This window comes from Carettochelys insculpta, chromosome 1 (assembly GCF_033958435.1).
Source record: "Carettochelys insculpta isolate YL-2023 chromosome 1, ASM3395843v1, whole genome shotgun sequence".
In the NCBI taxonomy this organism is placed as follows: Eukaryota; Metazoa; Chordata; order Testudines; family Carettochelyidae; genus Carettochelys; species Carettochelys insculpta.
This window is the reverse complement of record NC_134137.1, coordinates 165,931,489-165,955,887: the sequence shown is the minus strand read 5'-3', so window position 1 is coordinate 165,955,887 and position 24,399 is coordinate 165,931,489. Positions and strand designations below refer to the sequence as shown.

At 42.2% G+C, this 24,399-nt stretch overlaps 1 protein-coding gene across 1 annotated transcript in view; it reads right to left on the bottom strand.

Annotated features, from left to right (window-relative positions):
• Window positions 1-1,369: 1,369 nt before the first annotated feature.
• Window positions 1,370-24,399, bottom strand: part of LANCL3 (LanC like family member 3) — a 43,564-nt gene continuing 20,534 nt past the window's right edge. The window contains exons 2-5 of the mRNA XM_074983391.1: window positions 7,336-7,459; window positions 6,534-6,731; window positions 3,022-3,229; window positions 1,370-1,529 (exon numbers count right to left, since the gene is read on the bottom strand). Of these exons, the coding sequence (XP_074839492.1) occupies window positions 1,370-1,529; window positions 3,022-3,229; window positions 6,534-6,731; window positions 7,336-7,459 (690 nt within the window). The remainder of the gene's footprint in view (window positions 1,530-3,021; window positions 3,230-6,533; window positions 6,732-7,335; window positions 7,460-24,399) is intronic.

Below are 24,399 nucleotides of genomic sequence, written 5' to 3'. Positions count from 1 at the left end.
ATCACTTGGGCATGTACAATATCTTGTGTGGTACATTTGCAACAATACATTGTTAACCAGAGAAATAAATGGATTTAGTTTTAATTTTTTTTTAAAATCAAACTTCTCCTAAGCCTAACCCTCAGGTTACCTTCCAAGCTCTGCATGCAATAGGTACTTTTAAAGTGTATCACCATATTTCATCAGGAATTATTTTGTCAGTTACTTTTTCAATCACCATATGTTACAGTTCAAATTATGCATTAATGGCAGGTTTTTATGACTGGTAATAAGCAATATTACCTAGTATCTGATACTCTGGGAATAGCACTTGACTGCTGTACCCTCCCAATTTGCATGAGTACGGTAGCCATGTTGGCCCCAGGATATCAGAGAGACAAGGTGGATCAGATAACATCTTTTATTAGACCAGCTTCTACTGGTGATAGACAGAAACTTGTGAGCTCACGCAGAGCTCTTCTTCAGCTCTGTTATACAGTAGGTCAAATAAAAAACAGTGGCTCATCCAGCTTGTCTCTCTAGGAATTCTGTTAAGGAATCTAGTGATCCAAGTCTTCTATGTGGTTTCTGATGATGTTCTTCATGAAAGAGAATATATTGATAAAAAGGAGGAGTACTACTACAGCTGTAAGCTAGTAATGGGGATTAACTTTTCTTCTCCCACACACAATTTTGAAACCCAGTCAAATTCCACTGTCATTTACGTATATGAAACCCCACTGACTGCAACAGGAATGCGGTACATGTGCAATTAAACACAGATGTAGCTATATAACTGTTGTTATATATATATAGGACTACCACAGGTGTCCAAGATATAGGTACTTCTGGAAATGTGGTACTAATACTAGGAAATGTTTAAGAAAACCCAGATTTTGCCTTTTCACACTTTAGTGACCTGTCTGTGTCACCTACATGACTAAAGCTGTGCAATGTCCTACTTTATGGGTATCTTTAAATCCCCTGGATTAATAATTTTATTTCTCTTGCATGACATTAATGTTCTCATTTCCATTCTGTTTTTCTATATAACCATCATATTAAAGATTGCTAATTCATCTTTTGCTCTTGTTTGAATAATTAGAAGATTTCACTTCCCTTAGTGTAGCTGAATTCTATCCCTTCAGTTTTGAAAAACTACTTAATTCTCCCCTTTTACATTTATACTGCTAATTATGAAACCACCTACTTCCCTCCCCGAGCCCCAGTATATTTAGTCTTCTTCCTAACCACAAAGCATAATTAAGGCTAGCATTAGTATTACCACTAAATGTGGTTTATTTTGTAAATAGCCTTCCTTTACAGATATGTGAAAATGCAGGTGCCCTGTGCATGGCTGTTCCAATGTGGCACTCGAGAACATCCTTCTCTAGACAAAGACACTGAAGAGAGGGAACTCAGCCTGGTTGGGTTGCAGCAAATCAATCAGGAAACACACAGTCCCTGAGAAGCCTTCATACAGACTGTATATGTTTTCTAATGTCCGGGAACCAGCTTTAAATTCTTCTGTAAATAAGAACTCCGCAAACCTAAGAAACAGTAAACAAAACAATTATCACTCCCTTTATGTAGCTGGATTTGGTGCCACCCCCACGTATCAATTCGTCATTAGAAGGCTTCATGTCAACATATGCACCAGGAAGAATATTAATAATTTCACATCTGCTAATTACCTGATATCATTGCAAATTTGTTTACCTTTTTCCTCTCACAAAACTGGGTAAAAAGAGCTGAAATGTTCCAATCTGTATTTATATATTTGACAAGCTTGGTGTCCTTCAGAGATCTCCAAGATTTTTCATGCCTCTGTGTAGTATTTGTAAGTGTATAAATGCATGGGTTTTTTTAAGTGTTTTTATACTGGTCTTTGTTTTATCAGGAACCAGTGGGGCACTGAACAGAAATATTTTCTAGAGGCATGTGAGAAGACCCATATTGAAGAAGTGTTCAAGCAGGTGAAATACTCTCAAATTATTATACAATGAGCAGCACTGAAAATAAGATATTGTGATGACCGCTTACTGAGAAAAATGAAAACAAACGAGTCCTTTAAAAGAGCTGTAATATGTCAGAACAAAATTGAATTAAAAAAAACTGGTCCTTCCACAATGGCCCCATCCTCACGCCATTTAAATCAGCGTTAACAGAAGTCAGTGGAGTTACACTGATGTAACACCGGCGTGAGAATGGAATGAGGCCTGTATTTGTGTAAAATAGGCAGAGAAGCAAGATCCTGGCTTTGTCATATTTTTATGTTCTGAGAGACAGCGTCAAATGTTGTGAAAATCAAAGACAATCAATGTGATGGAACCAAAGGCTCATTTCACTCAGCTGCGCAGCAAAAGCAAGAATTTCAGGTATTCTCAGGAGTTCACTGCTGTGTTTGGGGACAGGCCCAACCCATACTGGTAATGCTAAAAGTAACTAACATGATAGCTCTGCAATAGCCTATGTTAGAGGAGTTATGGTTTTAGTCCCATACTTAGCTCATATCTATCCAAACCATTTTTGGGCCATCTGAGTATCCAGAACTTCAGTGTTATCCAGAGCCATTCCTCTAGCCCTCACTCCCCAGGGCAACCATAGCAGAAGGCACAAAAGTCAATAAAGTAGCATGGACCATTTTTAGTTTAATCTCAGTAAAGGCTTGCAAAGTCCCACTATAAGTGCCTCATCAGCCAATGTAAGCAGCTGCTTATGATCCTATTTGGATGCAGACCCTGAAAAGAGGCTGATTTAGTTTTGAGGAAGAAATAGACAGAATATAAAATCTTTTGGCATGTTATGCTCTAAAGACAAAGTCCCTGTTCAAAATTGTTTTGTGTTCAGCTGGCCCTGGGCATTTTTAGTTCTGTTTTGGATCTTTAAAGATTTAAGCAACTTGACTGGGCCACAGACCGTGCAAGGCAACTGTGGCCACAGACTACGCAAGGCTCTGAAAGTACTCTTTCTATTTCACAAAACTCTGTAATATAAGCTCCCAAGCCAAGTGCAGTGTTGGCGAATGGTGAGAACACTAACCTTTGTGCTCTATAGATGTATTTAGAGTTTCCAGTAAGCCTATATAGCAGTAGAAACACATAGGCACTACCGGCCACTCCATGGCAAATTCCAGGTCCTTTTTTCAGCAAGCCCTTCTGCCATGTCAGTTCCCCACAGCGGATACAAGTATCTAAATACTGGGGCTTCTTGGAAACCAGGTAAGCTTTAGCGAACAGGTATGCAATGCCTAGGGAAACAGCAGATACATCAGTTTTGCTTTTATAACCACAGGCAAGCTGGTAAAATGTTATGTGATCAATACATCAGAATATGGAAATTCTCACCTATGATATAAATTCACCTGAGTGTACATGCCACATATGTGAGGGTGGTATCCCTCTGATAAATACAGAGCCATGTGATAAGTTGCATTTATCACTCACGTATAAAAGCCTCACATACAGTCATCCTGCTAGCTCATCTCATTCCAGAAACCAGCATTCTAAAACCCGTGAGCAGTTTAAAATAGCAGCCACATTTTAGTGTTTAAATAAGCCAGCCACAAGACAAGACATATCCTTCTCTCCCAAAAATGTGGAGTCACACCACCAAATCAAATTAACCCAAGGCCAATGATGGGAAAGAGTTAGTCTTGCAAAAGAACTGAGACCCAGTAGTTCTCATTTCTATAGAGGTAGAAACAAGGAACTAACATCCTTTCCACTAGAGCAACGAAGGGTCCTGTGGCACCTTATAGACTAACAGAAAAGTTTAGAGCATGAGCTTTCGTGAGTTAACTCACTTCTTCAGATGCTGGTCCAGCATCTGAAGAAGTGAGTTAACTCACGAAAGCTCATGCTCTAAACTTTTCTGTTAGTCTATAAGGTGCCACAGGACCCTTCGTTGCTCTACAGATCCAGACTAACACGGCTACCCCTCTGATCCTTTCCACTGTATTTTATTCTATCCCTGACAAATCCTGAAATGCTGGACATCAGTCACGTCCTTTTTTATGTATGAGGGAAAAAAAATTTAAGTCATTTTTGGAGGCTATTCAATTTTACCAGTGAATCTCTGTGATCACTGTACAGTTGGATTCATGATAACTGAAAGGCAAATGTTACACAAGGAGAGATACAAAATAGAACTTAAAGTTTTTAAAAATGCAAGTTCTCAAAAATGTTTAGAATAGCTTTAGTGACATACATAATCAGGGCTTTTTATTCTGGTGGCACATGCTGGTACTGTGTACCGACAGCTCCTTGCTAGGGTTCCTGTGGTTGGGGCTGCTGGCAGGGCTCAGTGCCCCAGCCACAGGGCTGCCGGAGCCCCCACTGCCCTGCAGCAGTGTGGGGTCTAGAGCCCCATTGCTGGCCCCACAGCAGTGCAGCAGCAGGGGCAGGGAGCTGGAGCCCCCACCACCTCTGTGGCACCCCAGCCATGGGAACCCAGTGAGGGGTGGGAGGCAAGGTGCCATACTGGCTTCTCTTTTTTAAGAACAATAACAACAACGAAAAAAGCACTGTACATAATGTATAGTGGTGTGGCACTGAGATGGCTGCATTATTTATAACTGATGAAGGGCACAATATAAATGATTCCCAGGAAAAGGAAAATCAGAACATTTAGAAAGCTCTAAAATTACCTCAAATAATTTTCCCCTAAACAGCCCAACTTTAACCACTTGGTGCTAGGAAGGTTAAAAGGAAGTGCTGTTGTATCCCACTGGAAAGCACCTATTTTCTAACATTATAAATCATTCAGCTCTAGCCCAGATGTGTTGTGAGGGAGGCTATACATTGGCCACTGGGACAGGACTAATACTGCCTCCCTGCACCACAAATTTGTATAACGTTGTGAGGAAATACTCGTCTTTGAGGAGGAAGCAAGAAACTTTCAGCCAGTAGCCTGTTCTGTAATGAGGCAGTATGGTAGTGTCTTCATGGTTTGTAATGTTAGATGTACTAGCTGGTAGATGGATTACTGTGCAGATTTTCATCACCAGCACACACACAGTGCGCCAAACTCCCACTGGAGTCTACATTTTTTTTCCTAAGAGAAAAATTAACTCATCAAAGCTGGTTTCACTTCTCTTCACCTGAAGGGAAGGACCAGGAAAGGACCTTCACTCCCTACACATCAGGAAAAGGATAAAACATCAGTAGAATGCACATTTAAGGGACCCTAATTACGCTGCACAGTTTGTAATTTTAAAAGAACACATTTAGAATACCTGGGTCCAGAGGAGTGGGAATACTTTGAATAGTGGGGGTGTCAAAAGACAGCCTCCCTACCACTCATCACCCCTCCCCCGCAGGCACTTTAGGGCTGGCAACCAGGACCCCAGTGGGAGGTCTATCACCATGGAACTTTGACATAAGACTCCCACTGTCCTTAGGACTCTTAAACCTTTGGGAAATTTTCACAATTTACATTTTGCTACTGAATACTCCTAGGCCACAGACTTTAAGGTCAGAAGGGCCCCTTGTCATCATCATCTACACTGACTTCCTGAATATTGCATGCCACAGAACCTCACCCACCCACTCCTGTAACACACCCACCACTTCTGGCTGAGTCACTGAAGTGTTCAAATCATGGCTGAACTTCAGGTAATGAGAATTCACCATTTATATTAATTTAAATCTGCCTGTGAATCATGGCCCGTGCTGCAGAGGAAGACAGCCTCTTCCCCCCAGCCCCCTATGGTCTCTGCCAATTTGACCCAAGGGAAATTTCTTTCCCAACCCCAGTATGTCAGTCAGTCATGCCCTGAGCATGTGGGTAAGATCCACTGGCCAGACTCCTGGCAAAGAATTCTCTGTAGTGAGTCATAGTCCTCCCCATCCAGATGCCCCTGTCTCTAGCTACTGGACATATTTGCTTGTCCTTTCCCCATAAACAAGTCCTTAGATCATATCTGTTCATGAGTGTACAATAACAGTAGAGCAGAAATTTGCCCTGTTGAGGGGGGAGAGGCAAAATTTTATTTTCCAGGCCCACTTACAATTCTAAGTCTGGCACTTACTGTGCCCCTTTCAGTACACTAAGGCCACCTTTACCCTCCAGTCAACCAGGACTTGCCAAGCTACTCAGCTATATCATGCACGGAAGCCCCTGCTACTCATGGGAGCAAGGAATTGGAATATAGGGATCATACTTGGGCTTCTTAGATCAGAATACGGGAGAATAGAGCTAGATCACCAGGTGATATACTAGACTAATGTATTTTAACGGCTTTTGTAACAACATATTTGAAAGTACCTAAAAAAGTTTTGGGAACTTCCTTCATTGCCCAATCTTCCACCTACTTCAGTAACAACCAACTAACCAAACCAAAACAAAACTTAACCAAAAAACCCATGAACATAACCAAAAAGCTTAACCAAAAAACATAATCATTTTCCTGCTTGACATAAAAGCTAATAAATCAGTAAAATGTCATAAAGATAACTTGGTGTTATTTTCTCAATATAATCATTTAGCACGAAAAAAAAAACCACTCTAACTGGTAACATCTGGCTGTTTCATAGCATCAATTTGAAAAGGACCTGGAGCTCCATGACACCAGTGAACAAGCTCATTCTCCCGCTCTATCGTCTCTCCCAGTTCAGGAGGCCAGTTGCAGTTCTGTTCCTGGTCCATAAGAAAGTCAATGCTCTGCCATACAAGCTCCTGATCTGCAGGCTGGAGGTACTCGTAATAGGACAGCAGCATCTGAAGAATGGATGAAAGGCCATGTGCTGCACCTGTAAAGAACAGAAACGGTTACAGTAACAATTTTCTTTGCTCACAGATCTATTGCACTGCATCTTTTTACTAGAAATGAAATCTGCGGTGCAGATGGGTATCTTGTTTTGACAGTTATAATGCTGTGCTGAATTAAGGTCTTATACATGCAACTCAAAGAATTTTTTACCACTTAAATCTTTCAGACTCTTAAATTAAGGAAAAAATGCAGTACTAAGTCACCCATTCTCACTGCAGAGTGCCAACATCTGAGAATAATGAAAATTAAGGTGTGAACAAACATGTAACAGCTGCAAACTCCTTGCTTAAGAGAAGCAAAGGCCCCAGCTCTTGCTAAGTTTATGGATTTTCTCCTTCTATCACAAGTCTTTCTGCTGAATGGAAATATTGAAGTCTGATGAGAACATGCAGTGTACACCCAGAAGCATTAATAACAGCGCTCATTTCAGATGGCCCACATAAAATATCTGTCTGTTACCCATAGGACCATTTGTTAATTAGAAAAAGCAATGACATATTGTTTGCCTGTCAATGTCTTAATTTCTGAATGGTCTGTAATCTTGGTGCCAAAACAATACCGTGTTTTCTAAGTCTTCTACTCACCAAGGTATTCTGTTCCATAATAAGAGTACATGAGTGGGCATGGTTTTCTCTTCTTCATTGCATACTGCTTCCCAGATTCTAATATAGCCTGGCAAATTGATCTGATCTGCACTGGGGTCAACACCTAAATAAACAATACCAAAAGAAACAGTCCATCACAACCATTTTCCCCTTTAAATATTAGATAATTCCCTCTTTCTCATCCTGGCACAAATATAAGAGCAGGGGTCAGCAACCCCCAGCATGAGTGCCAAGAGTAGCACCCGAGGCAATTTTCATCAGCTCACAAGGTGGGAGCTCAGCCCCATCCCTCCTCTCCCATGCAGCCAGGAGCTTGCTCAAAGCCATGCCGCCTGTGGATTAAGAAAAAGATCGGCTAATGCTAGCAACCACCACCTAAACAGTAAAGCTCTGCATCTTTATTTATTTATTAATGAAGCTGCTGTAAGCAGGACTATTAGCGACTTTACAAAGTATCACTGGCTCTTACACCAGACATAGAGGTCAAAAGGTCAAATTTCAGCCCTCTGCCTCCCGGAGGTTGCTGACCCCGTGCTAGAACATTGCTTTTGTGACATGCGATGTGTGCTGTAAAGCTATTAATAAGAACAATCATTTGTGTACAGTAAACCTTCGATTTAACAGACTCTGATATAACGAACTTCAAAAATAATGGATGCTGTCTGCCAGCCCCCTGTCCCCCCGCCCCAAAATAAATGCCAGAGACTCACCACAGCCACCACTGGGGCTGCCGGTTGCTGGGCCACCAGGGCTGGAGGGGCCACTGCAGCAGCTGGGGCCACCAGAGCCAGAGGATCTGGGGGGAGGGGACTGTGGTGGGGCGCAGGAGCTCTCCTCCTCCAGCTCCGTGTGCATGAAGCATGGCGGCACCCAGCTGCCACTGCCTGCAATGATGCTGTGCAGCAGCTGGGGCAGCCGCACTCTACCTTTGTGCGGGCGGCTCAGAGCTGGGGCTGGAGGAGGTGCAGCGCTGAGAGCTGCAGGAGGTGGAAAGAGCCAGGCCAGCATTCCGCTCCTCTCCTGGTAACTGGGAGAGGGAGATGGAGGTGTGAGGGGAAGAATGGGGCAGGAGGGGGGAGGGGAACGGGCGGGCAGAGGACAGGAGTGAGTGATGGGCTGGGAAGGTCAGTGCATCATCATACAGTGCAACCATTTTGGCTATAATGGGCTTTCAGCATTAACGGACACCCCTTCCCCTCGTTAGTCCATTAAATGGAGGCTTTACTGTAGTGTGGTAGGTTTACACAACATTTCACACATACAGATCTCAATCCTGCTTCAGCTACATCAATGACAAAACTCCCATCGATTCCAATGGGAAGAGTAAGGCCCAACGACCAAGACAGGTTCCAGCTTCCAAAGATTTTACAGTCTAAGTAAGATGTGATAAACAAGCAGAAGATCAGACAGAAAACAACAGTTCAGGAAACAGTGTGTGCAGTTACTAATGACAAAAAGAGATTCTTAGAAGCACTGCACTGTCATGCATACTGATGGGCTGGTTGAGGCATAAGGAGCAACCTGTATGCAAGGAGCTTTTGAAACAAAGTAACACGAGAGGAAGGGCACAGGGAATTAAATTGGAGAAAGGAGCATTCAATTTTCTTGTATGTTTCATTCACAGCAGAAGTTAAGGATAAAGTACAGTAGACACGTGTGTTAAGGAACATCCTATATCACACCATGCCTGCACGCATACGTCTTATCTCCAAGAAACATTAGTGAAAATAAAGTTGCAGAGGAGTAGCCATGTTAATCTGTAGCACCGCAAAAATAAGCAGCCCTGTAGCACCTTAAAGACTAACTATATTATTTATCAGGTAATGAGTTTTTGCCTTTCATGTCTTACCTCCTCAGATTTTTGGTAAAATGTCTTACCCATGAAAGCTCATTACCTAATAAATAAAATTGTTAGTCTTTATGGTGTTACAGGGCTGCTTATTTTTTTCTGAAAATAAAGTGAAAGTCTTGTACGCCTGCTTAGAGAGTAGCTATGTTTGCAATGCTTTATCACAACAAACTGGTCGAAGCTGCCTTTGTGATTATTGACCTTACAGCATTAGGAGGAAAAGGTGTCTACCTATTAATTTGTTTCATATGAGATGAACCTTTTCAAGTTACAGACTTTGTATCTCAGTAGCCAATTTTACGTTTTCTTAGTTAGGGCTCTAGCGATATGTGCTCTCCTGTGTTCATCAGCAACTTTTCCCATGCCACTCACATCTGTCACTGGCTGAGAATCACAAAGGGAGCTGAGAGAGGTTCATTTTTAGGCATTTTAATTGCCTGGATCATTAATTCAGGTGTAATTTGAAGGGGAAAAAAAGCATTTAACAAATAGGCCTTTTTCCCCTCTTGTGGAGAAATAGAAAAGTGATCTGAGGAAGCAGAGAAATAAAAGAAGAATATAATGAATCCTGACAGCACTAGCAATAGAAATAAAAACTAATAACCTTACCATTGCCCCCTTCAAACAGACTCAAAGTACTTGTGCTATTGGGTTTATAATGAGCTCGTCACTTTTAAAGAACACTTTTAGAACTGTCAGGAATGCAGGTAATATTCTTGAAAAGCCATACACCATTGTCAGATGAGCAAAATGAGGCTAAAGTAGTTGATATTTAGCCCTGGATAGGAAGAAAATAGTTGGAAAATCTCTCCTTGTTTACCTTGCTCATTTCCAAATAAAGTATTCTCTCAAACTGCTCAAAGTGACTGTGATATTTGTATAACCCTTGCACAGCAGAACTCTGACTGGGATTTTTGAGTGTTACTGCAATCACAAGTGAATAAGTTTATTAATAATCATCGATTTCACTCCTTTTCGGATAAAACTAGCCACCTTAGGTTCAGTTGCAGCAATGGCTCTGAATTCTTTCCTGGGCTGTGATTATCCTGCAATCACAGAAATGTCAGATGGGAAGCAGGGTGACCAGGTGTCCATTTTTTGACTAGCACATCTGTTCCAAAAGGGATCCTACTAGCTCCAGTCAGACCTGCTGACAGGGCCATCGACTATCTGCCTGCCAGTGCCTCACAGTGGGACTGGCAGGCTCACTGCTAGCTTCCATGCTGCGGGGCTTTCAGGAACCAGCCAGCATTATCCTCACTCCAGCTCCAGCACCTAGGGACAGACCCGGGATTCCACACGCTGCCCTCATCACTCCCATTGGCTGGGAACCATGGCCCATGGTTGTGGCGGGGGTGGCACCTGTGGGTGGGGCAGCGCCCAGAGCCATGTGTCCATGCCTCGGTGTAGGAGTTGGTGAGGGAGTATGCCATCTGCTTCCAGGAACCGCTTGAGGTAGGCAACACCCAGAGCCCCCTCCGCCCATATGCCTCAATTCTGTGACCCAGCACTGATCCCCCTACCAACCTAAGCGCATTCTGATCCCCGCCTGATCCCCAACTTAAGCGCACTCTGAGCCCCGCCTGAGCACTTCATCCACCACCCCACCCAAGAGTCTGCACCCCAGCTACAGCTCCCACACCACACCCCTGCAACTCCACCCTCTACCTCAACCCACAGCTCCCTCTCATCTTCCAAACTCCTCAGTCCTACTCCAGAACCTCCTCCTGCACCACAAACCCCTCATTCCCAGCTCCACTCCAGAACCCATACCCCCCAGTTGGACTCTCACCCCGTTCCATAACCCAGCCCCTCGGCCAGGCTGTTGAAAATGAGCAGGTGAGTGTGAGTGGGGAGAATGTGTAACAGAGGAAGCGGGGCAGGGGTGGAGAAAGTGGAGGTGAGGCACTGGATAGGGAGAAGGGCATGAGCAGGGCACAGAAGGAGGACAGGGTGTGGCAAGAGTGTTTCGTTTTGTGCAGGTAGAAAGTTGTCAACCCTAGATGGAAGAGACAAAGTCATCTAGTCTAGCAGTACCAGGTACTCACGGACCACAGACTTATTCCTAAAAACTTCCAGTCATAGAGATTCCACAAAATGCCTTGGAAGGCCCATTCTGGAGCTCAGCTACGCTGATAGTTACAATGATTTTCCTACAACCTCTAACCTAAATCTCCTTTGCTATACATTAAGCGCACGTGTTCCTGTCTAACCTTCCATAAAACAGAGTCCTCTTTGTAACAAGTATTAACATATTTGAGATTACCAGGTTGCTCTCCCAGTCTTTTCTCAGGACTAAATATGCCCAGTTTTTTAACTTTTTTTCAGAAAGAAGGTTTTCTAAACCTCTTGTTTTTGTTGCTCTTCTTGGTACTCTATCCAATTTGTCCACATCTTTCTTATACATATGGGACCTCGAGAGCTTGTCAAGTCCAGTCCCCTGCACTCAGAGCAGGACCTATCACTACCCCAACAGATTTTTTTTTTAAAGCTAACCTGCCCCAGAATCTTGTAATGCCCCCTCAAGAACTGAACAATGCTCTAACCACTTAGCTATCCCTCTCCTTACACAGTACTCCAGCAGAGGCCTCACTAGTGACCTCCCCTGGCCAACATGACACCCCCGTTGAAATGCACCAAAATTACATTAGTCTTTTTCACAATGCATCACACTGTTGATTCATATTCCATTTGTGAGCATATTCCCCACTGCGTTTTCCAATTATTGATGAAAATATTGAACAGCACTGGGTCCCTGCAGAACCTACTGGATATATCCTCCTAGTTAAAAAGTGAACCACTGATGACTATTCTTAGTTTCATTTTTTGTTTTTTAAAGAAAACAGTTCGGGGCTTGTCCCCAGATCCTCCATCACAATGTCTTTTTTAAAAAAATGTAATTTAATCCCAGACCTCAAACACTAAAATTCATTAATCATAACCATATAATAATTGCATGATGCTATTACAGGACACAATTGAACATGCTGGGTTTCTTAATGTGCATCTCCATGTCTCAACACATTTGGATTTCTTTTAAATTCAATCTCAGCTCAGAGTTGCCTGGACAAAATTACAACATCCCTGCTACGTTTTTATCCTAAATGAATTATATATGCTCTCAACCTTAACTCCATCTAATTTTTTTCCTGAGAATTACTATAGCATTTCATTTTATTTATGATTTTCCATTTGAACCAGCAAAAAATAGCCAGCATAAACTGTGTACCAACTCCAAACCACCTATGAAACCTGTGAGATACTTCGATGGTGAAAAATATGAAGCAAGCAGGGAAATGCTCTCACAAGCCATAAAAATCCTTGTGCTTGAGGTAATTGTTTTTCTGGTCACCTGTTTTACCCCAGACCACTTCAAAGGGTGTCACATTTAATATGACTAGGTAATATTAAATATGAGCTGGTAATTCAGTAAGTGGCAACATTCCCTTTAAGTCAATAGCTGAATGGCAGTAAGCGGCACTGCACTTTTTCTCTTCTGAAACATTGAGTAAACTTGCAGCGTACTGTTAAACATTGACTGCATTTGGTGAAGTGATACGGTATAGCTCTTACTTTCTCCACTACCCTTAAATACACCATTACAGAAGTACGGTGAGACTTAACTACGCTCTGTATATTGGGCCACCATTTTGGAAGGAGACTCTATTTCCCCAATTTTGTACCAGGCACCTACTCATCATAGTCCCAAACAAAGCACTTAACTGGAATGCAGCCGGAGCGTAGTATGTAATGAATTCAGAAGCCAGGAGCAGCAAAGTCTTTCCTCACAGAGTTTGTTTACAAACAGATGCAGGGTGATTAAAATAACAAAAGGGCTGTCATAAAAGTAAACTAAAGATCATTAAATGATCCTGAAAGCACCAGGCTCTCCAGTTAAAAGATAGGAAACAAAGGCTGAGAATAAATGGTGAGAATGGAGAGAAATAAATAGTGGCGTTCCCTACCAGTCTGTACAGGGAGCAGTGCTGTTCAACTCAGTCATAAACGATTTGGGAAAAAAGGTAAGCAGTAAGTTGGCAAAATTTGCAGATGATACAAAATATATTCATGAGGGTGAAGTTCAACACAGACTGCAAAGAATTACAGTAATCCCCTGGTATGCACAATTTCGATTTGCGCTTAACGCAAGTTAAGTGCAAATCGATAGCGCTCCAGCCCCCGGCTCCCCCAGCTGGGGGAAGCAGGGGAGAAGCCCCACGGCAGCGGTTCTCTGCCTGCTGAGCTCCCCCAGCTGGTAAGTCGGGGCTCTACTGTACAAAGTATCGGAGGGGTAGCCGTGTTAGTCTGGATCTGTAACAGCAACGAAGGGTCCTGTGACACCTTATAGACTAACAGAAAAGTTTTGAGCATGAGCTTTCGTGAGCACAGACTCACTTCATCAGATGCTGGTCTTGGAAATCTGCAGGGCCAGGTATAAATAAGCCAGAGCAAGGGTGGGGATAACAAGGTTAGCTCAGTCAGCAAGGGTAAGCCTCATACAAACATAACTAATGCCATAGCTGTGAGGCAGAGAGTGACAGAGCAATGAGCTGGACCTGTAGGGGTGGCCGCCATCCATTCACTCTGCCTCAGTTCAACACCTGGGCAAGTAAAGTACAAACTGCAACCATCTTGCTCCCGTCTCCCCTTATCCTAGGTCATCCTAAAGGACAGGGAACCAACATCTGTGGCTCCTTCCCTCTTTTAGGCCATTTCCTGTTTTGTTTCTCATACAGTCCTATACTTAGATGAAGGACAGACCCAAAGTACTCTTGTTCTAGTGCCCCACAACTTCCTCCTGCGGTTGCCTGTAGTCACCTAGCTCTAACAATGCACTCCCTAGGCCTAAGGAAGGGAACAGAAGGCCCCAGCTTTCCTTTCTAGCCAAGGAAAGTGGCAAAGCATAGCACCCAGTTCTTCTACTGGGACTGTGAATTGATGCTGCAAATGGAGCAGCCAGGGGGAGGTGTGAGATTGGCTTCTCGCTCTCTCTCTCTCTCTCTCTGTCACCCCTCATGAGACGGGTTTCAATTGATGGAGCAGTGTGGTCTCAGACTAACCATCTCCAACCCATTTTCCACCAATATTCTTCCTGCAGAAAATGCTACCACAGAGCACTGATGAGCAATATAGTTCAGAGATTAATTTTAACTACATGTGGTTGAGAATGCTCCCAAATTAAAATATTATGGGATGAAAGAAGGAGTATGTGCTAAAACAACAAGCATGTAAGAACTGCAAATTAACAAAGACACAGCTATAGTCTTGCTTTGCCTGATTAATCATCTTGCAAAATTCTGCCCATTCACATGGCAAAGCCAATTTTGCCTGGTGAGTCAAATATCTTTATTTCTTTCATTATCACCCAGAAACCTAAAAAAGGGTGCGTGTGGGGAGGAGAGGTAGGTGATATGGAGACAGATCTTGGGATCTGGTCAAAATGCACATAGCAACAATCAGCTTTGTGCTCTCCCACTCTTGTGATTGCTTTGTGCAACACCAGCCCTCTCATGTACATTGGAGCAACTCATGACACCTCAATTGTAAGTGGTATCACAATTCTTGCTTTGCCTGAATTTATATCCCCTCCCCTACACAGAGAGCAAGGAGGGAATGGGTGCCAGAGCCTCTTCAATACTGGAGGATCTCTCTGTACTGGGGTGATCCTGCTGGTACCTCTGTGGTGCGGGTCTGCAGCACAAAGTGGCCATTTCATGACAGAGGATCTGGCCTTCTGGGTTGGGCTTGTAAATTTTCCATTACAGTTTGGCAAGGCTGGATTACAAAGGGCTGCACCTTGCAATGTGCTTTGAATAATAGGCTGTAACAGTTGTTCCAGTGGCACAGCTTTATCCTTGCTTCCCCCATTACACCAGAAAGGTGACAGTGAATGTAGGTTAGACATATGTTTTCCACCACAACTTATTTGGTCCTCACAAGCAGTTCACGTGCACTTGCTGGTACATTGGGTGCATGCAGCGAAGTCTCCAACCACTCCTCTAGCCCCTGATTGTGAGGTATAAGCCAGGGGGAGCAGTTTGGGGATGAGTGTCTTTCTACCACCACAACTCTGATTGACTATTGTAAAGGTAGTGTCATTTTATGAATATATTTCCCCTTGTCTATGAAATAACTATTACGAATATATAAACATGAGAGGGCACAATTTTATATTCTCCCCTCAGGCGTAAAATTAGCTAGTTACAGCTCTGCCTTCCCTCCCTCCCTGTTTTTGAATTGCCTTGGGTCACTAAGTCTTCCTGAATTGTCAAAATGGGTCCCTGTCTGGAAGAGGTTGGGAACTACTGGCTAAAGGTTTTGTTATTACTTGCTTGGGAATATCGGTTTAATACACTCCTGCCTGGCTCAACCAACAGCATCCTTTGGGGGAAGACATTTTACCTCACTCAGTTTATTGATAGGTCAATTTAGACTGATGATACTGACCAAAACTGGAGACTTGGAGCAAACATCTGGTTTCATTAGCATCAATGTCAAAACTCTTCCTGACTTTCATGGGATCAGGATTTTGCTCCTTAATACAGGCAAACACTATGTGACCTTGAAAAAGCTACCCAACTACTTCAGAATTTGTCTGTGAGAACATTCATATTGCGACTCCTCAGAGAAAAAAACACAACTGCCACAAAAAATATTTCAGCTCCATGGGACAGATTCTGATTTCACAAACACTGATGTAAAGCTGGAGTAACTTGCTGGCTCCTATGATTTTTTTAAATAATTTGACTGGCAATCTTCAAAGTGAAACCTCTTTCACAAGATTAACTACCTAGAGTTACTATTCAATTCAGTCATTGCTTCTAAATTTTTGCAGTTCTTTACATTACCATTAAAATCAGTGTTATTGTTACGATTCAGTGAATCAATACATATTAAGGTCATTTCTACAGTTATTAATCCATGGAAAGTTCCCATGGAGAGCCATAGGAATTTTGTGATAGTAAAACCTACAGGGTTGGGCCCATAGAAAAACAGTTCACTTTATTTAAGGCAAAATCTTGATGTTACTCTTGAGAACTGATGGGACAGAGTATTAGGTCTGACACAAAAGCTATCCTGTAGCTGTCAGGGAGCAGAGCAGGCTGCCACAGAATGCTGCTGGATGCTAATAGCTATATTCTGCCTGGCATGGAGACTAGATATGTTCACTAACAACCAGATCCTACACACCTCAAAAAGTGATGTGCAAGCCAGTACATTCAACTGCTAGTTCTCCAAGGCTTTGACCCTGCTTTCATTCAGATCAATGGAAAAATTCTCAATGATTTTTAGAGAGCAAAATCAAGTTGAAATGCTCACCCGAGCACCGTGGAAGGACCCCGCTTTAGTGCATGCATAAGAGAAGTGAGTACTTTATGCATCCTGTTCATTTCCACTCTTGCACATCAAGACAGAGGGCAGAACCTCACCTGTAATGATTTAAACCAGGCCAGCAGGATGCAAATTTTTTGTACTGCTTGGATTTCAATTCAGGTTGTGTACACTCTAGCAATGGGGTTCAGGATGAACCTTTCCCTCGGGGCAATGCATTCCACAACAGTCATCTGCAGAGTTTCTTGTATTTTCCTCTGAAGCATCTGGCCACACTGGATAATGGATCAACCAATGGTCTAATCTATTATGGTAATGCCAGTATTCCTGAGTCATATCTAATGTCATCAGCATGGCATATCTGTATGTTAGTCCTGGAGGAAAGCTGCAACTTTACTATGGCTCCAAATGGAACAATTACATAATTCCCCAGGACTAGTACATGTAGTACAAAGCAGCATTGATCTTCTTGATGCCACATTACACTGCACTGCAAACTCAAATCTACTGGCCTGATTCTTCATAACACTGCACCTACTGTAATGATTCATTCCCACACAGCCAGAATGCAAAGCAGTTGTGAATCGTCAGCACCTGTATAAGGGAGCATAGATTTCGACAGAAGCATTTTTACACCTATCTGGCACAGGAGTGACTATACAAAGTACAAGGCACTGGTAAATCAGATTCTGATATGCATTCAGAAAGGCTTTTTCAGCATTACTGGACTTTGGTTTTGCCCTTAATCTACAACATGGGTATTCAGTGTATTTTCCCCATACAGAATCAGCATGCACTTTTCAAAACTGAATCCTATTTTATCTCTATTTTTGATCTCTTCAGATCTCATACTTTTTCCTTTGTCCTTTTGGGTATTTGTTGCTTGCCTCAGATTAGAAGCCAATGCAAGTCGCATCCTGCTAGCGCCACTTCTGCGACAACAGATAAGACCAGACCAAACATCAAGCTACACTATTCCATTAGATATCATGCCTCAACTTTCGGTATTATATTTATCATTACTTTTGCATGTGGTCTTTCAGCCAGTTTCCAATCCACATGACAATGCTCATGTCCAAGTCAGCTGGGATGAAGATTCCAAGTAAGATGACATCTGACAAAGCATCAAAAGCTTTATTAAAACCTAAATGATTGTAACTACTTTTCTATCAGTCACTAATTCTGCACTTTTGTTATGAAAAAGTAAAAATTTGTCTTGCAATATTTATGTATATATGTAAGGTGTGCTGCTTTATATTCACTTTTCTTTCCACAAATATCCAAAGAATAGAATGGCATTTAGCAGTACATATAAGTAGCCACAGGGAATAGGATCCATCCCCCTCCCACCACCCCAAAAAAAAAACAACTGGCTAAATGAGGTAAGCCACAAAATAAGTTATTACTTTTGAATGAGCTTAAGTGAATCATTTTCAAGCAGTGTCAGCTTCTCTGCCAAGCAAAAGCAATAAAAGAAAAGTCCATATTGGCACTATAGCATTCTTATTTTGCTTGTTGATCTGCAATATGCACCATGCAAATAAGCAAATGAGTAGAAATACTAGCATAAACTATGAAAAGAATGCTGATTGTGTAACAGAGTAAGATTATATGAAGGTTATATAGTCCTCTAAATCATATGAATTTTAGGCTACACCACTTTCAACAATGGTAGTAATTTTGACCTGATGCCAAATTAAACTCTTTCTGTGCATAAGTAATACTGATATCAAGACAATTCTGAAACAGAGCAACATGAGAATTTTCTGTGGCAAGAAGAGGTAGCTGTCATTGCCTACAACTATGCCCAATAATCTAAATATAATTCAAGTGAGCTTCAAATAAAGACAATTCAGACATCATTTGTGGTTTGAAACCACAAGGTTTCAAGGACAAAATTTGGACCAGCGGATTCAACTGAGGAAGAAGCATGGGTGAAACCTTTTAAACGTTAATTAGTTAACATGGATGGGTGGTTTCTCCTTGTTAAAATGTTTGAATGTTACAAACAGACAAGGTGAATGCTGTGTAATTATTTTCTTTTTTGCAAATGACCCTCAGCTGTTACAGCACAGAAGCTAGTACACCTTGGGAAAATGAGACTGCTGTGTCAGAAGATGAGACTCTGGTTTCTGTAAACAAACCTCTCATACTTCATCAGGAAAGGACAAAAAGTAGCCATCCCAGGACAAGTCACAGCACTGCCACATCTAACAAACAACAACCCACTGCATTTCTATATAATCTGTGATAATTGCCTGGCACTAATTGTCCTGGTAACAGTACATTCTCTGCTCTTCCTCCAGTGTGTTTGTAGTTGGACAAAAGAGCACTTTTCCAGTCACTTACGGAGATGACAGTAGCATTTGTGTTTTTGAGTCAAGGTGAGCCAAACTACACCTCTTCACGTCAGACCATTTCTATGATGATGTTTCTAAACATTCCAATGCCTATATATTAATGCCCTCAGACGTCTGTGCTATAAGAAAATCACAATTTCAGACAGCACTGCATGACAGCACAGACCTGAATGTCTGCTCTGTGGACTCAGTCCTAAAGAGCGCCAAGTAAATACGTTTAAAAGTTTTCTATCCACATTTCTTGTTCATTAAAAATGGTCCTTTTTCACAAGGAAAATTACCTTCTAATTCTAAATTATCTGTTTTTGGTAAAGTTATTCTGAAGTACACAAAACAAGAAACTTTGCTACTTGATTTTATTTATTTAGTTAGTTAGTTATCTATTTTTGTTAAAAGCACTGAAAAAATTGTACACCACCTCCCCAGAATATTTTCCACGAAGTTGGAAACCCCATGAAATTGTTTGTTTCTTTCAGAAATACTTACGATTGTCTTATGGTTTGCTATGCTCAGCAACATGGCGCCAGTCCAACAAAGCACTTGAACAGAGCTGAATTTGCAAGTAGCCTCACTTTCTGTACCCTTTGCCCGCCATGCAAAATGTATTAAGCTCTTGGGCTTCCACTTCACAGCTCATGGTGCACATACAGCACAAAGAGAAAGAGGCAAACTACTGCAACCACATGCATGGCTGCTCAGCAATATTGTTTTTTTTTTGTTTTTTGGGGGGTTTTTTTGCACACTGCCCTTTGCCAACTGAAACTTATCAAAAAGTCTAGTCAGTTTCAATTTGCAGGTCTGCAGGACAGTCAACACAGTGGACTGGAGCAACATAAGGAAAATCTTGACCAAGGAATGAGAAAGATGATCACAAATGGGAAGGAAGCAGAGGCTAGAGATTGATAGAGGTGAAAAATAAACATTCAGGGAAAAAAAGAATAATGCACGAGTCAACAGGCCAGCACAGTGAGGATGTGCAGACAAGAGGAAAATGGATCAATCAGAACTAGGAAGGAAGTGCTGCTCCATCCAGACCAAACAGGAAAAGGAAAAGGAAAGGAAAGGGGGACCAATAAATCACATGCAGACAAAAGCAAAATGTGATTGTTTCCCCCAGGACAACAAAGGAGGGTGAAAGCAAACATTTTATGAACAAAATAGAAAGAAGAGAATGTGTAAATACATGTTAGTGTGTCTTGGCATCACTCTATTAGTCTCCTTTTATCAATTAAATGCGAGACTTAATGTGTGTGTGTGTGTGTGTCTCTCTCTCTCTCACATACACACACACACACACACACACAGACAGGGTGAGGAGACCCCTTTATTTACTACACAACTTACATTCCAACCCAAACAAAAATTGTGCAGCCATTCCCAAGTTTCCATAGTTCTAATCTCTTTGGCTCTTCCCACTGCATTGAATGGAAAGCCCTGGGATCTTCCTCTCTTCTGATATGAAGCCATAGACCTAAAGCATAGCCTGGGCCTGGTGTCCTTGTAATCTTCTCTTCCTGCCTGTTTTTCAGATAAAGCCCGTCACAGACTCCATTCCCATCAGGCTGCTACCTAAGCTAATGTATTGTGCTACCACTCAGGTACATCTCTCCTAAAGCAAGCAACAGCCTGATGCTGCCTCTTCAATAGCCTGCATTGCACCCTGCTTCAAGGTGGTTCACATCAGCTATCGCATGGTTCTTCCCAGTCAAATCTCAAGACATAAAACTCATCACAGATCAGATCCTGCACCTGCACTCTTCTTCAAGTCCCATCTCATCCCATGACAATGCCCCTTTTACTGAAAATAATTCATGTGCTAATTTCTTGTGTGTACTATAAATAATAATCACAGAGGAGAAAATTAGTGGGGGTGGGGATGAACAGACTAAGAGATCTGGAGAAAGGAGTATAGGATTGTGTTTACTCTTAAAATGCTACAGTAGCTGTGTCATTACTGTACTCCCCCAAGACATGCGCATTTGAAAGGCACATATCTGATGTTTATATGAGAGAGGGTTATGGGGGGACAGTGCTGTGCAGGGGCAGGGAGATCCTACAGCACCACAGCTGGAGCTGGCTTGGCAGTGCCTGGCCGGTAAAGCCAACCGTAGGGTCCCCCGCTGGGACAGCTGGGAAACCCCACAGCCCCACGTCTGGGAAGTGGCTGGGCTCCCAGCCCAGCCCCCAGTGGCAGCCCCAGAGAAGGCTGCTGCTTGGTTCCCCTCTCCCTGCTGCTTGCAGGACCCGGGAAACTGACCAGCCATGACTGGTCAGCTTCCTGGGTCCTGCAAGTGGCAGGAACACAGGAACCAAGTGGCATTCATAAGCTGGTCAGTTTCCCAAGTCCTGCAAGTCTGGAGAGACTGGGACCAGGCTGCCCCCTGGTTCCTGGCTCCCCACCACTCTAGGAGCCAGGAAACTGACCAGCTGTAGTGGGCTGGTCAGTTTCTGGGTTCCTGCAAGCCCAGGGGAGCTGGGAACCTGGCTGCAGCCTGGCTCCCATCTCCCCTCGATTTGCGCATAAATTTGAGTTACATACTATGTAACTCTAGGGTTTGCTGTATACTATTTTAGTGTAGACACTATGTCAACAGAAGGGGTTCTCCCAATGGGACAGGTAATCCAGTTTCTTGAAAGACAACAGCTAGGTTAATCAAAGAATTCTTCCATTGGCCTAGCACTGTCTACACTGACAGTTAGATCAATACAGCTACATCTCTCAGGTGTGATTTTTTCACACCCCGAGAGACACGGCTATACAGATATAAGTTCCGAGTGTACACCAGGCTTAAAAGAAAGACATGTGTTTGGAAAGCTGGAGGAGGGGAATTCTGAAGCAAGAGAGTGTGAACATTAGAGACAGGGAAGGATTCTTAAATGAGATATGGAGAGACGGTATTTGGGAAAAGGGAGTAAAAAGTAGAGTAAATCTGCAAAAGGAGGAGAGATTAGAGGAATTTAGGAAGGGGCACTAGAGAAACTGAGGACAGAATGAAGAGCTTGGAGGTGAGAGTGAGAAGGAGAGAGATGGGTTTGGAGAAAGGATTTGTAGACTTAGTGAAAGGTGTGAATGGGGCCTAAAGAGTCTAATTTAGTGTAACCTACCCCTTCTTTTAGCACTTCTTAGAGTTCACGTTACACTAATTTAGAGTCCCTTAGATAATGGGGAAGAAATGCAGAGGTCCCATGCAATGAGTATATGTCATGAGTCTAAACTGATTAGCCAAAAGGTATACATTTCAGTATTGTAGATTCTCTGGGACTTAACTCTGAATTTGATCCTAACTATTTGTCTGTGTGGTTTTGTTTTTTTAACCAAACCTTCAAACAAATTTAAAAAAATAAGTAACCACCTTTGTAGCACTTAAGATTAAAAGTACCACAAATTCATCACTAGTATAACTCCATCTAGGTTTTGTCTCCTTGTTCTGTAGTGGTTAAATATTATTCACAGAGATCTTTGGAGATACACATCTCATAGAACTGGAAGGGACCTTGGGAGGTCATCGAGTCCAGTCCCTGCCCCTCTTGGCAGGACCAAGCACCAGCCCCCCCCGCCTTTTTTTTAAAACCTATTTTGCGCCTCCCCGCCCCAAGGACTGAGCTCTCAACTCTGGGTTTAGCAGGCCAATGCTCAAACCACTGTCTGTCATGACCTCATCGCTGCTGAAGAAACAGTGATGGGCCACTCTGAGAGAGTCTAACTTAAAATGGCTATTAATTTAGCTATCTATGAACAGGAAGAAACAAAATCAATACCTATTTCAAGAGACAGCGAACTCTTGCTGTTTTGTCAGTTAAGAATTTTTCAGATACTTTTGTACTTGAATACTGTATCTTCAATCTGGTTTGGATTTCAAAAATACTTAATTTGTCATATGTATATTAAGCCCCATCAACACTACAAATGCAATTATCCCACTGATTAGCTCCTGAGAGAAGAAAGCAGTACAATCCCCATTTTATAGATAGGAAACCTAAGCACACAAAGATTAAGGACTATCTTTTTAAAGGGTCTCAGCACTCGTGCTGGCCAGAGAGTGCCAGTTTTAGGAGGTACAAGCTGTACAACTCAGATGCCCCCTAATTGCACTGGACCTGCGCAGTTAGCACTGTAATATAGACGGACTCAATCAATCAATCAATCAGCTATGCTCAGTCAAGAAATAATAAAGTTTAAATGAGCATCCAGGAAACAAAAGGAAGGAGTCTGATTTATTTAGACTATCTGAAATGAAGCTTCTTAAGTGGTAGAAGTTTGTAATTGTGATTTTGCAAATCAGGCCACAGGTCTTGTTGTTACAATTCCCTTGTTTTCCTCCATATATTTTCCCAGCATCACTTACTTGCAAGTGAGGTACTACAAGGCACAATTCTAAGGACTACCATTAGGTAAATAAACTGCAGAATGCTGCCATTACAGCACTCTGGTCACCTACCATTTGCACTAAATGATGCACAGACTAAGTAATGGAAAGCTACTCAAATAACCTCCCTATGTTTCTTCTGTCCTCAGGTTCAAATATTCGTAACAATAGCTTCTATTTCTTGTGCATCAGAATCTATGCATGGCCATGCCTACACTTCTTGACTGCAGTGCACCAGGGACTGAGTCACTGCCCTCAACTGGACTAGTTGCAATTAAACCCCTGGCATGTAAAGCCACAGAGTTAGTGATGAAAGAGAAATCAGCCATATCAAATACCTAAATGCCTTGAACAGCTAGAGGGCGTATTTAAAATTCACTGGCTTCATTAAAAAACTTTTTATATTTGTTGATCTGCAATGCTGTATGCCAGTTAGTTAATCTTGTTTGCAATGCATTTGCTCTTCAGCAAGAGCTACTAAACCATTAATATCAGGTTTGCTGATCAACTGCAAGAATGAATTTATAATTCTCTCATACAGTAACGTATTCAGCATTGAGAAACAATAAATGACTCAGCAACAGCTTGGATTACTACTATGATTCTTTATATCTGTCCACCGTGAAATAGCTATTTCAATTCTTTTGCCACTGCTACTCACAGACAAAAAAAAAAAATCAGTTCAGTAATTACTACTGGAAAATAATCTTACACTATAGGTATGACATAATTGCCTTTGGGAGAACATTTTAATTGTATTCCATCATGCTGGACTGGACACCACACAATGTTGCGCCCCATTTCCACCAACAAAGTATCCTCAGAGAGGCAGATGAAAAGGTAATTTGAAGCACAGTCTCAGAATCATCAGAAATTGTCACCTGACTGAGTACAGAGCAATTCTGATACAGAAAGTTATATTCAAACTAGATAGAAAATAAGATCTGTTTGTGATGAATGCCTTCATGTGCTTACTTACCTCATATATTGCAATAGCCCCACAATGGCAATATCGGCCCATGCAACCATGAAACTTCATTATTTCAATTCCCTCCTTGTTCCTTCCAGCACACCTCCTGCACCACTTGCAAAAAGTGCTAAATGCAGCTGCATTCCTATAGACTGGACTGAGGAG